At 35.7% G+C, this 17,284-nt stretch overlaps 1 protein-coding gene across 3 annotated transcripts in view; it reads left to right on the top strand.

The window, feature by feature from the left end:
• The window catches only part of COL12A1 (collagen type XII alpha 1 chain), a 101,291-nt gene that overhangs the window by 50,191 nt on the left and 33,816 nt on the right, over nt 1–17,284 (top strand). For all 3 annotated transcript variants that reach the window (XM_031052759.2, XM_031052757.2, XM_031052758.2), the window contains 19 exons: nt 328–467; nt 731–863; nt 965–991; nt 1,327–1,469; nt 3,089–3,218; nt 4,041–4,180; nt 5,256–5,385; nt 6,077–6,219; nt 7,237–7,366; nt 8,302–8,444; nt 9,920–10,049; nt 10,243–10,362; nt 10,996–11,142; nt 11,951–12,067; nt 12,477–12,623; nt 13,083–13,157; nt 13,720–13,859; nt 14,930–15,053; nt 15,243–15,386. In XM_031052759.2, coding sequence (XP_030908619.2) covers nt 328–467; nt 731–863; nt 965–991; nt 1,327–1,469; nt 3,089–3,218; nt 4,041–4,180; nt 5,256–5,385; nt 6,077–6,219; nt 7,237–7,366; nt 8,302–8,444; nt 9,920–10,049; nt 10,243–10,362; nt 10,996–11,142; nt 11,951–12,067; nt 12,477–12,623; nt 13,083–13,157; nt 13,720–13,859; nt 14,930–15,053; nt 15,243–15,386 — 2,403 coding nt within the window. The remainder of the gene's footprint in view (nt 1–327; nt 468–730; nt 864–964; nt 992–1,326; nt 1,470–3,088; nt 3,219–4,040; nt 4,181–5,255; nt 5,386–6,076; nt 6,220–7,236; nt 7,367–8,301; nt 8,445–9,919; nt 10,050–10,242; nt 10,363–10,995; nt 11,143–11,950; nt 12,068–12,476; nt 12,624–13,082; nt 13,158–13,719; nt 13,860–14,929; nt 15,054–15,242; nt 15,387–17,284) is intronic.

The following is a 17,284-nucleotide window of genomic DNA, read 5'->3' as shown; positions in this document are numbered from 1 at the left end:
CTCCTTCTGACTCCAAAATATAAGAGCTAGAACTGCAGTTGTTGTGACTAGGCATGCGACATTTATCCTCTATTGAGGTCACTAGAGCTACATCTGTTTTATCAGGTGATGACCTAGTGATGTGAACCTAAGAAGGACAATTTGCTTATTATAGGTGGGGTGAGTTATACTACAGGACTTTGTTATAGTCATTAGAAGTATGGTAACTGAGAGATAAATATTCTGCATAATCTTCTTAATTCTTTGTCTATCTGAGTATTTCTGTTGTTCAACTGTGTTTATTTTGTAGTTACATTTTCTGAAATACTTTTCCTTTTCTCATAATAGAGCCTGTGCCAGCACCTGTCAATCTCAGAATCACAGATATAACCACAAATAGTTTCAGAGGAACTTGGGATCATGGAGCTCCAGATGTCTCTCTATATAGAATAACCTGGGGACCCTATGGAAGATCAGAAAAACATGAGGTAAGAATAGTCAGTCATTGTAAGATTTTGTGGGCAGTCTCTAAAATCGAAAATGTATTTAATATATAACCTATAACTTGCAAGCCCTCCTGTTGAGCTCAATGGAAATTGAGTGAGGAAGTGTAGAACACATAGTTACAGACATGTGTAGTGATGTTACTGTGTAAAAAGTTACTCGGTTATATCCCACTCTCTTGGTTTGCTCTGTTTTTATTTATTTATTTATTTATTTATTTGTATGTTTGTTTTAATTTCTCCACAAGACTATTTTAAATGGAGATGACAACAGTTTGGTCTTTGAAAATCTGAATCCAGATACATTATATGATATCTCAGTTACTGCCATTTATCCTGATGAATCAGAAAGTGATGACCTCATTGGCAGCGAACGAACATGTAAGTAAATGAAGTATTTCTGCATATTGTTATTCAGAGTTGTTAAAGCAGAAGGCATACACATACAAGAATTCTGAAAACGCTTTCTATTTTTTTTTTAGTACCTTTGGTACCTATCACCACACAAGGTAAGAATCTGAATTTTCAGGTATGGCTTTATTACCTTTCTCTAAACTGCGGTGGATGTTGACATTGAAAAGCTAAGATCTGTGTTTTTGGACAAACTGTGTTTGGACAAACTGTGTTTGGACAAAACACAAAAGTCTGTGTTTTTGGACAAATATTGAACACTAGGTTACAACATGTTTATTACTTTATAAACATTACAGTTGATGTTGTCTTGTACTTAATACATTTTGCTCTTGCTGAGACATTCATGCAGTCTTAAAAGTATGAATGAGGTGTTTGTCTGTGCTTTTTGCTTGAATTGCACATTTGTTCTTTTCTTTATTGTTTTTCTCAGCCCCAAAGAGTGGCCCACGAAACCTTCAGGTGTATAATGCAACTTCACACAGTTTGACTGTGAAGTGGGATCCTGCTAGTGGTCGAGTGCAGAGATACAGAATCCTTTACCAGCCTATCAGTGGGGATGGCGCTGAACAGTCGGTAACTAATTTTGGAGAGCTTCAGTTACTCAACCAGAAATGATAGTTCTGCAAAGTAACCCATTAGAATTAACTTATTTTCAAAGCACAATGGTGTATATGTTAATCACCTTTTAGATGAAGATTAAAATTTATAGTAAACGGGTATATATTCCCATCTTTTTCCTTCTCCACTTTCAAATGCAATATAGAATACTTTCTATGGATGAATAATAACTTTGGATACAGCTTTTTTTCCTGAAAATCATAGGATCTATACATATAACTAGAATAAAGCTAAAATGTGTTGAGTAACAAGTCAAACAGCACGTGAGGCTAGAAGTCACAGACATATAGTTGTCACAACAATATGAACTACCATGACTACTTCCATAATCCAGAATTTTCTGTTTTCAGAGTGTGGCTCATGTGCTACCAGAGGGATTTTGCCATGGAACATACTGTGGACCACACTAGGGACAGAATAACCACCCAGAAGTAGCAGTTGCAAAAATGAATCCATGCAAAACATAAGTTAGGGAAGTGTTTGAGGTATTTTTAGTGTCTTTTGATTGAGCAGCTGTGATGACAGGGAGAGTCAGTACTTTATGATCAGCCAACTTTCCTTGTGTCATCAGCAAGAGCTGTGTTGACTACTGACAGCCTACGCAACACAGCCTGGGAACAGTAATTCAGCCAGCCTGTTTATCAGAAATGTGGGCTACTTAAAAATGCCCTGTTCTGCAGTGGGAAGCTGTTATAGTTACTGCCAAATGACTCAGAGGAGCAGTCTCATATGAGAGCCACACTCATTTAGCTTATTCCAGTAATTGGAGATCACACGTGTTCAGAAGCGTATCTAGGAATGTTTACTTTAGAATCAGTTTCACATCCATTTTTACCCTCTTCTGAACAACATGCATTTCAGTTGAGGTTGTTGAACTGTTGAATGAATTGAATAGTTAAATGTAAGTTTAGTGAGAAATCACTAGAAGACTGAGGAACATCAGTAAGGTTAACTAGTATCTGTAATGAATTACCAGTACTGGAGTAAAAAAAGAATTATGATCATTCTGTCGAACTTTGTGCAAAGAATAGAATTAATAGACTTTATTCACAATGGGATAGCATCCAGAAGTGGAAGTTGAGAAGACACCTCTTTTTAAGGAGAGCACACAGAACATTCGTGCTCTGTTCATGACATTTTAATGTCAATCTGCAAGTAATTCTTGGTCATATGAGAATAATTCCATGTCTGCTTCTTTTGTTACTGTGGTATTTGACTAAACTGTAGTTTCTAGGAATGCAGTAGCAATGTCCCCACTGAAATATTTAAGGTAAAATTTAGAAAAGTTTTTTATTGGCACAGATCTAGCAATTGATATATAGTTGTGTTTATATGCAAGTTTGGAGGTCTTAAAGAATACTGGCTTTGTGTCACTGGACTGTCTAAACTTGCTAAAGTGAATAAGTACTAAATATTATTATTGTTCAATGTCTACTGTCAGTGTCAGTCACAAGAGCGTGCAGCATATGATATATCATATGGTTTTCCACTCCATGTCAAATGTTTATATAACATTAAGCATAACAGGGGCAGAATAAAAGGGATTATAATTCTTTTCTTTTGTTTTACTGCAGACTATGGTTGGAGGGCGGCAGAACAGTGTGGTGATACAGAAGCTGCAGCCTGATACACCATACGCTATTACTGTGTCATCAATGTATGCAGATGGGGAAGGGGGACGAATGACAGGAAGAGGCAGGACCAGTAAGTAACTTCTTGGAATTTTCTTTTTAGGTGTGAAACAACATTGATTTATTACTTTTCAAATTGGCTGACAAAAAATATTGTGGTGAAATTCATCCCATATGTAGCTGTAATTTGTCCTTTGGTGGGTTTCAAGTATCTAAAGTAAGGCCTGTAAGTCTGCCTGTAAGCCTGTAAGGCTGTAGAGAAACCTTGGGCAACCACCTTAAACTGGGCACCGAGCTTTTAGGGCTGAGAGAAACCCTACTGCTACTATGGAACTTATTCCTCATCTTAATCTGTTTGTTTTATGCCACAATTTAGTAAACATCTTCAAAATATCTGAAGGCAGGTAACTCTCATACGTGTGTTGCTAAGTAAAGCTTGCTATTTTCCTGTTAGCACCTCCAGTTCAGAAGCTTTACAGTATGCACTTTGAGACTCCACCATTTTACATGGACAGTGTTGTTTTGATCATGCTATAGAAAGCTCTGAGTGATTTACTACCAGAGGCATTTCAGGCATAAAACCAATTCACTATTTTAAATTAATTGATTATTTAACTATAAGGTTATTCGTTCATTTGTACTTAGTTTACTTTTGAGCCTGCAATACAAAGACATAACAATGTGTTTGGTGAGGAAGGAACCAAACATTCCTAATGAACTCATTGTGTAATTCTAAAATAGTGTTAAAAAAGATTTTTTTCTTATTATATTTAGCATTCCTTATGCTGTTGAATGGGTGTCGTGGTTTGTTCTGATTAATGAAAACAAATAATATTTAACATGAACTATTAAGCATGTGATATGACATTTCTGACAGCTCATTAATGTATTTCAGAACCTCTCACTACTGTGAAGAACCTGCTAATTTATGACCCAACCACTAGTACTCTGAACATTCGATGGGATCATGCAGAAGGAAGTCCTCGGCAGTATAAGGTGTTTTATGGACCTACAGCTGGAGGCGCAGAAGAAATGGTAAAGGCTTTGTGTGGATTTCACTGTCTCAGATAATTTGCAGCTCATGGTGTTAGTGGAGAAATGCTGCTGGGTGAAGTGGGTCTTGTTGATTAGGCACTGGCTTTTTTTCTGTTCATAGCTACCTCAGAGAAAAGGGAGAGCATCTTCATGAAAGCCAGTTACTCCCATACGTATTACAGATGTTTGATTTTATAGTAGACCTTCAGTGGTTAGTTCTTAGCATAGGGATTTAATACCACACAAAATTTTTTGTTTGTTTATTCCCAAGGCAGTGCATGTGAATGTAAATCTGACTTTAGGGTATACAAAAGGCTATAAAGTTAGCAGACCTCATTTATACCTATTTTCGCTACTCAGACGACATGTGACTGTAGGCAGCCAGCTACATGTGAAAGCAGAAAAATCCACATAGATATTTTATTCTAATCTCCTAAAATTATGTAATTGCTAGGGAGCTAAAACAATCTTGAACATGTGAAACCATGCTTCAGACTGTAAAAATGTTATTCCTTGCTACTTGTGTTTTTTTTTCCATGTCTGTGCAATTGCATGTGCCTGTGAAACAAGGAGTACACGAATTACCAGTCTTTCGATAACATCTAGAGAGCTACCAGTGATAAATATTCTTAAATACTGTGGAGTTTTACTTTATAACATGAGCTGCTCATTACTTCTCATCATAAGTTTTAGTGTTCATGTAATGTTTATTTTTTTATTTAGAAAGTGACCTTTTAATGCCTCTAAGCTGCTAAATAGTAGTCATTAAAGAGATCACAGCAGATTTTGTTAGTAGAAAAGGATCAGGACCCAAAAGTGAAGATAGCTTTTCAGGGATTGTATGGGAGAGCATAGAATTTAACAATCATTTTTGTTAAGTCCAAGACAGAACTTTCTTGAAAGGTAATTCCAGAAGATACCATGAACCATATGACTTTACGCTTCAGGGTCTGTAAATTTTTTAGCACATCCAGTCTAGAAATGAGATGTGGTGGAGGAGTGAGATACAAAAAAAGCGTAAACTTCTGCATATTTATGTAATGTCATGACTCTACCTTTCTTTTTAAATTTGTAGACCACAGTACCAGGAAACACAAACTATGTAATTCTGAGGACTCTTGAACCTAACACACCTTACACTGTAACTGTGGTTCCAGTTTTCCCAGAGGGGGATGGTGGACGTGTCTCTGACACTGGAAGAACCTGTAAGTAAAATTACAGTTTTCAAGAAAATGTAAGGATTTTTTTTGTGTGGGTGGCTCAGATAATTAGAAATTGATTTTGCATCGATTATTTTCCCTCAAAGTTAAAACATAAATGCAAGAAACTGTTTACCTGCTTGGGTATGATTGCAGCTCTATAACTTCACTTTCTGTGTTTTTATTTAGGTGGAGGCTTTCAGTCCATTTTTCTTGGGCAAGCTCAGCTCTTATGTTGTGCAGCAAACTTACAGTTTTAGTGAAATAGTAAAATTTTAATTGTAATGCCAGTAGCAATACTGGTGAACAAGTGGAAAATACTGGTGCTAATCCATAGTAATGTCCATACCATGTGCTTAAAATTTTTCAGGGAGCTTCCACTCCTAAAGTCAGCATGACATAAAATATGTAGTTTACGGCTACTTTTCATAGCTGCCTGATCAGCAATAGAGTTGCAAAGTGTTATGATCATACCTTCAATTTGCAGTGTAAACATATGTACTTTGCTGGCAGGAGTGTTTGTAAAGACTAATCACTAAGATTCTAAGATCTGTAGATTTTCGGGTAACAAAAGTAATATGTTTATCTTCGGCTGATACTCTTTTTTTGTTCCTTTGAGCACTGTTGTAAATTCAAGTAGAACTAGAACTAAAGAAAGCAAATCTCTAAAACTTAATTTAAATTATCCTTGATCTAGTGGAGAGAGGAACACCAAGAAACATTCAAGTTTACAATCCCACACCAAACAGCATGAATGTCCGATGGGAACCTGCTCCAGGTCCAGTACAGCAGTACAGAATTAATTACACTCCACTGTCTGGCCCAAGGCCATCAGAATCTGTGAGTAATTTGTTTTTTATGTTATGCCTTAAAAGTGTGCAGAGGATATTGCTTCCTTCAATGAGTGTAGAATAATAGTAATAAGCTCAGGCCAACTGTGTGCCCAGGAGTGTCCCTGCTGAAAATGCTTTGTCTGCAGGAAGTTAGTCCATTGTAAATAGATGTTTAATTTGGTGAAATAAAAGAAATAAGAAATAAGACTACTAGGTAAAGATTTGTTAAAATAAAACTTTTTTTCTTTCTTTTTTTACCTTAAGAAGAGAGAAGAAAACAACAAGTATTCATTAGTTTAATTATGACTCCAGATACCAATTTTATGTGATTTTACAATTAAACCATCTGTTTAGCGCAAATCATTAGTGTTTAAGTAGATCTTGGTGAGCAGTGGATATGGGTAAAAATTTGGCTTCCAGATGTGAAGTAAGAGGTTTTGGATTTGTGTAGAAATATAGGTGCAGTTTTGGAGCTAAGCTTGTGAATGTACTCACACCAAATGTATACCCATATTGTACATGTACAGATGGGTGTATATGTTTTTATGTAAGTAAGTCAAAGAATTTTTAATGAATTATTTGCATCTGTAAAGTGAAACTGCATATTACTTGCCACATAAGTGGGAACCTTTCTGTTAGTACCTGTTAGAAAACGTCGTTTTTATGACAGTAAATCATGAAAGAATTTACTTTTTTGTTTTCTGTTCCTGAATGTTTTTTTTTTTTTCTGAACCATTTTAAAGTAAAATGTAAAAAATAAAAACTCCATTTGCAGAATGAGAGTTCCTTATGGATTCGTGGTTTTGGGGTTTTGTTTTTTTGTTTTTTTTTTTTTTTTTTGCACCTGGTCTCAAATTTTTGTCAATGCTATTTGCTTATTTTAAGCCTGTATTATTTTTCTAGGAAAATATGCATCATGGTCATGTTCCCAATTTTTCTATATTTCATTCAAACTGCTAATTCTAACAAGACATTGCATAAACTGAAGGCTATTTTATATAGATGCTTTTTATTTCTGTTTTAGATTGTGGTACCAGGCAACACTCGTGATGTGATGCTGGAGCGCTTGACTCCTGACACTGCTTACTCAATAAATGTCGTAGCTCTGTATGCGGATGGAGAAGGAAATCCGAGCCAAGCACAAGGAAGAACATGTAAGAGGCAGTCAGTAGTTGCTTTGTGAAATATATGTTGAAATATATGTGTGAAGAATTTATAAAATTGGTTAAAATCACAAAGAGCATGAGCTGTTCAGTGCAACTCTGAGGTCAATGCATTTGAGTTATGGCTGAAGCAATTGTAAGCCTCCATGGAAGTGATCTTCTGCTATGTTGTCTGGCAGCTATTGTACCTGCATAATCATCAGTGTAATTTTCACTTGTGAAATAAGCTTAATTTGAATGTTTAAGAACATAAAATCTGTTACATGAAATGTGATTATAGACAAATAGCAGTTTATCTTAAAAAAAAAGGCACATTAAGATGGGTCGAATTTGCTATCAACAGATACAAATGTGCTTCATTTTCTGTGTCTTACATGATAATTGTATACATCAGCCTCCTCAGATGTTTTTTTGCTGGAAATGCCTAAACACCAAAACTTCCTCGTTACAATTTAACTTGTGGGATCTTAGTTGTCTTATGCTTGGCATCTTTAAAATTAATTCTAGAAATAACATGTAAATGAGCTGCCTGTGGCAATAATAGGTCACCCCTCTTTTGCTACTTCTATGTTTTTTCTGTTAAATCCCCACATTCACCTGAAACTTGTGACAGGCTATAGTTATATGTGTTTGCATGAGTCTGAGAAGCAGAATGCATATAGGTGGATGATGTAGATGTTTAGTTTGTGCATCCCTCGGATGTTGTCTCCCTTCCATACTGCTTCAGTTCTTCCAGTTAAGGTCCTATTTCTGTTCAAAACCTCAGGCACTTCTGTATTATCATTGACTAAATTTATTTTTATGTGTTTATTTGGGGTTTCAGGGACGGCCCTTAGCTTTGGTTTCAAAGCAGTATTTGAATCACTGAGGGTGACACAAGTGGAAGAATCATATTTCATACAGCCTTCCATATTTTATTTCTTTAGTGCCTCGCAGTGGTCCAAGGAATGTGAGAGTGTTCGATGAGACCACAAACAGTCTTTCTGTTCAATGGGACCATGCTGATGGACCAGTCCGGCAGTACAGAATCATTTATTCACCCACTGTGGGAGACCCTATTGATGAATATGTAAGTTCTGTAATTCTTTAGTGAGCACCAAGAGGTTCTCTGTTGATTCTTTAGGCTACAGAAAAACAATGTTTCTTGTTCTACATGTGGTACACTTTGTGTGCTTTGTAGGTTGTTTGGTCACTGTTGTCAGTGTTGAGAAGCTATTTCTATGAAACACTGGTTGGTTTATTCATAAATTTTGTGGGATTTTGTTTATTTGTTTTTCCACAAAGTTGTAGAATATGTATGTTTTAATGAACCAACTTGTGTGTAAAATAATGTGAGATGAGAGTCACATATTAATCAGCAGATTCTGAGCAGAACTTACTTTCTGACATTTAGTTCAAGCATTGTCCTGGTGAATAGCCATCTATTCATACTCTATTAATTATGAAGTCAGTGTGCTAAGATACAGAATAAAGACAAGCCTGCTTTTTATATACTGAAGAGAGTGGGTGGAGCATAATAAGAAAGCAACAGCAATGTTGATTCAGCATCTAACTTGCTTTTGTCAGGTTCAGTATGAATTGTGTATTTAATTTCCTGCAGCTTAATGATAGCATAAGTAAATCTGAAGCTTATAAAATTCTCTCAGTGTTTATAGGAAAGCCAAACTCAGAACCTATAGAGGTCAATAGAAGAATTCCTGCTGACTGCCACCAGCCAAAATGTAATGTGTATGGAGTGCTGTTAAAATGCTATTACTGCTTATATATTATTGCGTAAGGCATGCTAAAAAAACATCATTTGAAAGCTCCCTGATGGATCTGTTAATCAAGAAGCACGTATTTTTCAACACATACATCTTATTTTGCAGAAAATGTTTAACATTTCATAGAAACAGCAAGTCTCAACAATTTTTATCAAGTAATAATGGAAAATGCTGACTGGGACAGGCTTTTCAGATAGATATCTCGAGTTACTTTCCATAGTTTCAGTGCTTTATGGCCTCTTTATGGAGCAGTATCTCTTTTTGTATTATGCCTGTGTTTTTATTAGAAGAGAACACTATTGCTTCCCTCTCAGACTAACTTGTGTCTGTCAAGAAAATTATATCATAAGATGAGGGTAATGAAAACGTAGAAATGAAGCTCATGAATAGCATAATGGGAGACTTTTGACTGCCATCCTTATTTTAGGATTTTTTTCCTGTCTTTTTTATCTCCAAGCACATCATCATGACTTTTCTTCTTTCTGTAAGGGAACACACTGAAATCATGGTGACGAACTGCAGCATCTCAGTCTGATGTGAAGGCAGGGACTTAAGAGTCAATTTGATTTATCTTTTTTTCTAACCACAGTGTTTTATAATTTCAAGTAATACATATAATTGTTTATAGGCTATAACCCTTAAAATATCCTGACTGACTTTATCTACAGTGGACATAAAAAAAGTACACCAAGAGTCAAAACAAATTTTTGGTTCTGGTTGCTGTCATTATTGATCTGTTACAGGACTGTGAGTTTGTTTACCTGTTTCTTTTGTGTTCTAGACAACAGTTCCAGGGATAAGAAATAATGTGATACTGCAACCACTACAATCAGATACACCATATAAAATTACAGTTGTGGCTGTGTATGAAGATGGAGATGGGGGACAACTGACTGGAAATGGCAGAACTGGTAATTAGTTTTAATAATGTATGTTATTTTTTTAATTTAAAACACATATTCCTTGAGCACTTCAACATTGTTAAGGTTTCATTATGTTAACTATGTCTTTTACATGATTATTACCTGATAGAGTTGCAATGTAAGCTTGTAGAGGTTGAAAAGCAGTCACTAGTCTAATTAGAGCCGTTTTCTTTCTTTTTAGTTGGCCTGCTTCCTCCTCAAAATATGTATATAACTGATGAATGGTATACACGATTCAGAGTTTCCTGGGATCCATCACCATCCCCTGTTCTTGGCTATAAAATTGTATACAAACCTGTGGGTAAGAAAGCCTGTTCTTTCCAAACATATCCCTTTCAGAATAGTGAGTGGCTAATGGGTGATCTGAATAGAAATTATATGTATCTTGAAATGTTTGTGTTAAAGGATTTCTTTCTTTTCTTTGCTTACTGATTTTGATGGAAGCTTAAGTCTTATTATCAGCATTTTATACGAAGCACAAGGTATCAGTGTTTCATGCATTCAATTGCAGAGATTAAATTGTATGTTTAAAATATAATATGGTGGCTAGATAAAGTTCTGGACCAGACTTGTTTTTTATCTCTTTAATATCTTCTGTCCTTCTGAGTGTATGAACTGGTGTATGTGAGATGAACATCGGGCATTTAGGAATCTAGGTACTGAAGTCCTTCAGAATTTTTTTTTCTGTGACAGTACAACAATATGCATACCTTTCTGTAAGTTAAATCAAACACAAAAACTGTAAAGCTGTGCGTATGTTCTGTTTGCAACAGTCTAATATGCTACAATTTAAGAAATTAGTATGTTTTGTTCCAGAAAAAAAATGAGATTAGGAGTTAATGACATGTAAAAGACAGCAGATAGTTTTGTAGTACACCTAATTATGAATCTTTCTCTACCTCTTTACTTCATTAATGCATCCTTTCAATTCAAGGTTCAAATGAGCCTATGGAGGTTTTTGTGGGAGAAGTGACTTCCTACACCTTGCATAATCTGTCTCCCAGTACTACTTATGATGTTAATGTTTATGCCCAGTATGATTCTGGAATGAGTATACCTTTGACAGATCAAGGCACTACATGTAAGTAAAAATAATTTTGTTGTCATCATGCTATATACATATGTTTCTCTTAGATAATGTTGATTAAGAGAGGATTTTTAAGGTTGGTTGTTAGAAAACCTAAATATCCTCTCTTGGATAATATGTAATTTGTCTATGATGTAGACATGGGAACAGCAATGGAAATAAATCTTAAGTAATAACTCGATGATATAAAATTTTCTAGTCTGCTTTCTAAAATTGTATTCAGCTATAGCTGGAGTCAATCTTTAACTGTCTCCAGGGAACTACAAAATCTAACCATGCTAAGCAGGTCTAGGCTTTTTGCCACTCTGCTTTTATCTTGCAGGAATGTTCAGTGACTGAAACTTCAGCTTTTTAGAAGGAGATGATTTTGTTGATGGCCTCAGCTAAGAAACTTCTAAAAAACTCTTCAGTTAAGATGAATTAAGCATTCTGAGTTTTGTTGACTTGGTGCATTCTTTTCATACTGCCATATATATGTGTCAGATTCTCATTTTTAGAATTTTCTGATTTTATAAAGAACTCAACCTACTTCATATGAAAACTCATAAAATAGCTTGTTACCCAACATGGGAAAGGTATCAGACTTGGGGCCTTTGTAAATAGCTACAAATAGTAAATAGTGATCTCTGGGGCATAACAGAAAATGAAGAGATGTGGCTAGAACTGCTCTTTCCTTCTGTGAGTATTTAAAAAAAGCAAGTTCTGGACCAGAACTGCTAATATATATAGTTTTCATTTCTATGTACTTCACCTGTTATGTACTATTTTCCAGAAAACAATTTATCTGTTTCTCTGTTCACAGTATATTTGAATGTCAGTGACCTAACAAGTTACAAAGTGGGTTGGGATACTTTCTGTGTCAGATGGTCACCACATCGGTCAGCAACTTCTTACAGACTGAAGTTAAACCCAGCTGATGGTAAGTGCATTTAATTTTTTGCATTTTACAGAAACATAATTGTCTTATTTCAGTGACAACAACACTTATTTGAGATGGTAGCAAGCACCTACCAGAAGCCATGATACATCTGGTTGACGTTTAAATCTCTGAACATAACCCATTTTTCTAGAGTGGGGAAAGTTCTGTGAAGAGGGAGTGCTGTTTATTGTCAAGTTATCTTTCATTACTGGGAATCTGCTAGTTACCTGGGTTTCACAAGTACACTGCAATGTTGATATAGAAAGGCTGTTACAGGACAAGAGTAAGATTTGTCCCATCCACTCTGACCTCCTCTAATGAGGTTTCTAATTTTTACACTTATTTGTGCACATATTAAAAGGGAAATAGTGGTTTTTAACTTTCTTTCCATTGGGCTTTTTTTTGACAGGTTCTAGAGGACAAGAAATCACAGTACGTGGATCAGAAACAAGCTATTGTTTTACTGGCCTCTTGCCAGACACAGAATACAATGCTACCATCTTTGTTCAGACCCCTAACCTCGAGGGACCTCCAGTCTCTATGAGGGAGCATACGGGTACATATGCTGTAAAACTTCAGTTTTGACTGCAGAACTTGTTTCGTCTGTAGAACTTGTCTTGCTCCTAAATGGCTTTCAATACCTTTTTTTAAGTTATCTTTCCTGTTTCTGTCAATGCAATGTCAACTGGACTTTATGGGGAAAAGAAAACTTCTATACTCTTCTTCAAACCAAGTGTTTCCCAGCACTTGGATGAAAAATGGAGATGCATTATCATAGTACAGTGTTACTCAGCTCATGTAAAAGCATTCCTGCTACAATGAAATCATGTACCTTTGGTTTAACAATAGCAATACTCTCATTATTCTTGTAATACAAAAAAATTTATTTGCCAATGATGCATTGTCTAGGTTAGTGATAAAAGATTAGAATCTTTCCATATTGCAATATATTACATAATCTAGTTTTTCCATGAAATAAATAACTTATGTGAAATAAAAAAATGTTTCATTTCAGTCCTCAAACCTACAGAGGCACCAACGCCACCACCTACACCTCCTCCACCTCCTACAATTCCTCCAGCTCGGGATGGTATGTTTATTTGCAGAATTACTCATTATTTTTGTATAGTTGCTCCATTGCTTAAGAGTTTAATTCTATTTTTCATAAATTTAAATAGATTTAAACCTAGCACAGCATTTTAGGAAAATGAAGTCTGACAGCAGTTTTCTAATGCCATCTGTTTGCTTTTGAGCTTTACTAGACTTCAACATTTTCTGGTTTTGAACAGCAAAGTGAATACATTTAGGGAAAAAATGCATGATAACCTATAGCACTGCAGCAAGTCTGTGAGTCTATCTGCCCTGAGAAGACAATTTATGTTTTTTGTTAACTGCTCAGGAAAAAAAGAAAAGTAATTTAAAACATTGAAATTTGATTCTTGAGCTCTTTCTCACTTCTTGAACTTATCTTTGAAAAATTGTAATAACTGTTTTTGTATTGAGCATTAGCCATCTGCCATGTTGGCTGCATGGTAAGAAAAATTTGCTGAATATTTAGCATTCTTGAATTTTCAGATTTTGAAGCAATTTGCTTTATTTCACAGTGATATATGATTGATGTGTTTTAAGTGCTCCTTTTCTTGGTCTTTCAGTATGCAGAGGTGCCAAAGCAGACATAGTATTCTTGACTGATGCTTCCTGGAGTATTGGTGACGATAATTTCAACAAAGTAGTGAAATTTGTTTTTAATACAGTAGGAGCCTTTGACTTGATTAATCCTGCTGGAATCCAGGTAGGTTTGTTATTTTCATTTGGTACATTTTGGAGAGAAACTGAAGATGGAGCTGAATTACTAAAGTTGCATGTGATTTTCCTTTCTTTCAGAATGCTGTCATTTTTTCTTTGTATGAGATTGTTGTATGACACGTGTATGTGTATGCATGTATAATTATTTCTGAAATGTATTGGTCATTTTGTAAATGCAAAGGGAATTCAGTGTATCCTGAGAGGTTGCTATTCTAAAAGACAAAAATTGTAGTGTGTATGAATCCTCCAGGCAGAGAAACTGGGTTGATGTATGGCCCACATATGGTTAATTTTATATTTTTTTCTTTTCTTATAGGGCATCAACAACTAGAACACTCTCTAGTTGTTATACACTAGGTTTTCTCTGTTTCATATCAGAAATCTGTTTTGGGGTCAGTCTGACTGTTGAGTGAGGGTTATATTTTAATTTTTCAGTGCAAGAAAGAAGTCTCGTTTATATAGAGTCCAGCTGGCATGCCATAAGACTTGTCTTACGGAGCTGCCTAGAACCCCACTAAGTAGGCAGAAGCTGCTCAGGAGAGGCATTTGCAGAAGTCTCTTCATCCCATCCTAAAGATAGATAAGATGGGTCCACAAAACAGATAATTTCAGAATAAACATTCAGTGACTCTATTTCAGTATTTAAGGCAAGAGAATACACAGTTTAGTATATATCCAACTTTATTGACATTCTATTGCTAAATTATTTTTTTATTCCTAAACAAACCTGGAAGAGGGTTTGTAGATATTGTATGTCTGCTCAGAAGCAGAGAAAAGGCATCATAATAATATACTGCATCACAATAATAGGAATAATTCAATTATATGTATTTAAGGTCACATCACATTTCATACTCTGAAAGAAAGAAAGTGTTGTGTGTGTATTGCTGGGATGATATCAGTGTATGTAGATATGTCTGTGTATGCATAATCATACATATATGAAAAAAATTCAGTTATTTAATGCTTACTAATATACCACAATAAATATTTAAATTGAAGCTGTTGGTCTGAACATGGAGGTATGAGACAGCACTGTGATATGTTCCATTTCAGGTTTCATTTGTGCAGTACAGTGATGAGGCAAAATCTGAATTTAAACTGAATACATTTGATGACAAGGCCCAGGCCCTGGGAGCTCTTCAAAATATTCAATACAGAGGAGGAAACACAAGGACAGGTAATTCTGAAGGGTAACCATATTTCTTTAACATAAAATATTTTCAGAATCTGCCTCATTATCTTAATATTGCATGGCTGAACAATCAGGTTTTTATGTTCTGTTTTTGCTGTGTGGCTCTTGCCTTTTCAGAATAATTCTTTCTTGTGGATAATATGCCTGACTCCTTGTTCATTGTGTTCTTTGCAGGCAAAGCCCTAACGTTTATCAAAGAAAAGGTTTTGACTTGGGAGAGTGGCATGAGGAGAGGTGTTCCCAAGGTACTTGTTGTTGTCACAGATGGTCGGTCTCAGGATGAGGTGAGAAAAGCAGCAACGGTCATACAGCACTCTGGTAAGCAATTCACACTACCTGGCTGTTTCTGTGTAGCAATGAAATTATAAGTGGTGCTTCAGTTATCTGGGAATCCTTTACTCAAAATTTATGGCCTCAAAAACATATTCTGAGTATTTGGGAAAAATGAAAAACTACTTAAAGGACTTAGAATCTCTGAGCCAGGCTTACTTTTTCTTTCTCTAGCCTTCTGTCTGGGGAAGGATGTGGCTTCCCAAAGCTTTCAAGTAATTTCTCATGCATATTGTTTCATATATGTGAATTTTGGTTATTTCGTTCTCTCTTTGCTGTGTGGACCCCCAGGATCATTGTGAACTGTGCTCCATTTTACTGTTTTTGATGTAACGGGCCTGGCTTTTTGAGCTTTATGTTTTACCTGGTATAAACCAGTGGATCTCCATTCAAAGTATGTGTTTTTGGTGGAGCTGGGTCTGAACTGATTCTTTCATTGACTTTTGAACTGAGAAACGTAGCACTTCCTCTTCAGATTTGCTGAATGTGGCTCATGTGAGTCCAATAATCTATTCCTGTCCCTGCACCCATCAGTTCTGCATATCAGTGCCTGACCCACCTGGAGTTCTGTTCCCTGAGTAAGGAAATTATGTACTTCCTTACAGAAATCATAGACATGTAAACCACCAGCAGTTGTCATTTCTGCCTCTATGATCTGAAAGAATCAGTGCTGTCTAGAGGTTTTCTAAAGATGTTTAGCTACCCTATTCCTAAAAATCTCTACAGTCTCCCTGAATAGTCTGCTTCAGTACTTAACTAGCCTAATAGTTGGAAAGCTTTGCCTCATGTTTCACTTTAGTGTTTCTTCAGGCTAATGAAGCTATTGTCTTCCTTTAATTTACCTGGAAAGCAACTGATCTCTTTCCACTATAATGGACCTTCATATTTGAAGCCTGTTGTAATTTCCTCTTTCTGTCTTTTCTTTTCTAGACTAAACAAACCCATTTCCTTCAACCTGCTATTGATCATGTTTTCTCAACCTCTTATCATTTTTGCTCCTTTCTCTGCTTACTTTGGTTTCTTTGCATCTTAAATGCAAAAGCTGGGCAGAGTATTTCAACCAAAGCTTTACCAGAATTGGCTACAGAGGAATAATTATGATATTTCTGAAAGATTAAAAGTTTAAATAAAGATAGCTTTCTAATTTGCAATAAATGTGAATTCTGCTTTCAGTCTCCAAGTAGCATTTCCAATGTCTGTGCAATGTCAGTGAAATTTTATAGGATTTTGTTCTATATAGTGCTGAATTTTTCAATGAGGGTGGTTTTTTTTTTTCATCCTTGGTTTCTGGTATGGCAGCAAGGTCAAATTATTACATGGAGGCTTAGGTGGGAGAAGGGAAAGGAAGAAATGAGTCAGTGACAGAATTCTGTGAAAGCTGCAAACTAGCAGGAAACAAAAACTTGATGCAGAAGGCAAGAAAATGCTAATTTAAGGAAAATCACCCTGACAAAAAAGGAGATTATGCTCGTATATCTAGTGATATGGCTAAATTCTTGGGTCTGTGTTCTTGTCATTTGACTTAAACCATCTAATAACTAAATGTCTAATCTAAAATCATAATGTAAAGTCTTTTTGTGGTTAGTGAAGAGAGCAACAGATAGGCATCTGCAGACCATGGCTTCTTCTATCTTGAAGTTACTGTTTTAGGGAGGTGAGATGAATTGCATTCTGAATTTGCCCGTGTCCGTCTGTTGATTGCAGAGGAAAACTAGACAACCAGCTTAGACTTGTTAAAGTGGAAAGTAAAAGATTGTGAGATAAATACCACCCTAAAGAAGTGAAAGAGAAACTGAGAAGCATGCAGGAGATGGCAACAGACCAACAACTGGATAACTAATAGTCTGCACAGAGATGTTGCACACAGGACAGATTTAAGAAACTGT

This window comes from Melopsittacus undulatus, chromosome 3, assembly GCF_012275295.1.
Source record: "Melopsittacus undulatus isolate bMelUnd1 chromosome 3, bMelUnd1.mat.Z, whole genome shotgun sequence".
NCBI lineage: Eukaryota > Metazoa > Chordata > Aves > Psittaciformes > Psittaculidae > Melopsittacus > Melopsittacus undulatus.
The sequence above is the reverse complement of the archived record's forward strand: the minus strand, read 5'-3'. Positions and strand labels throughout refer to the sequence as shown.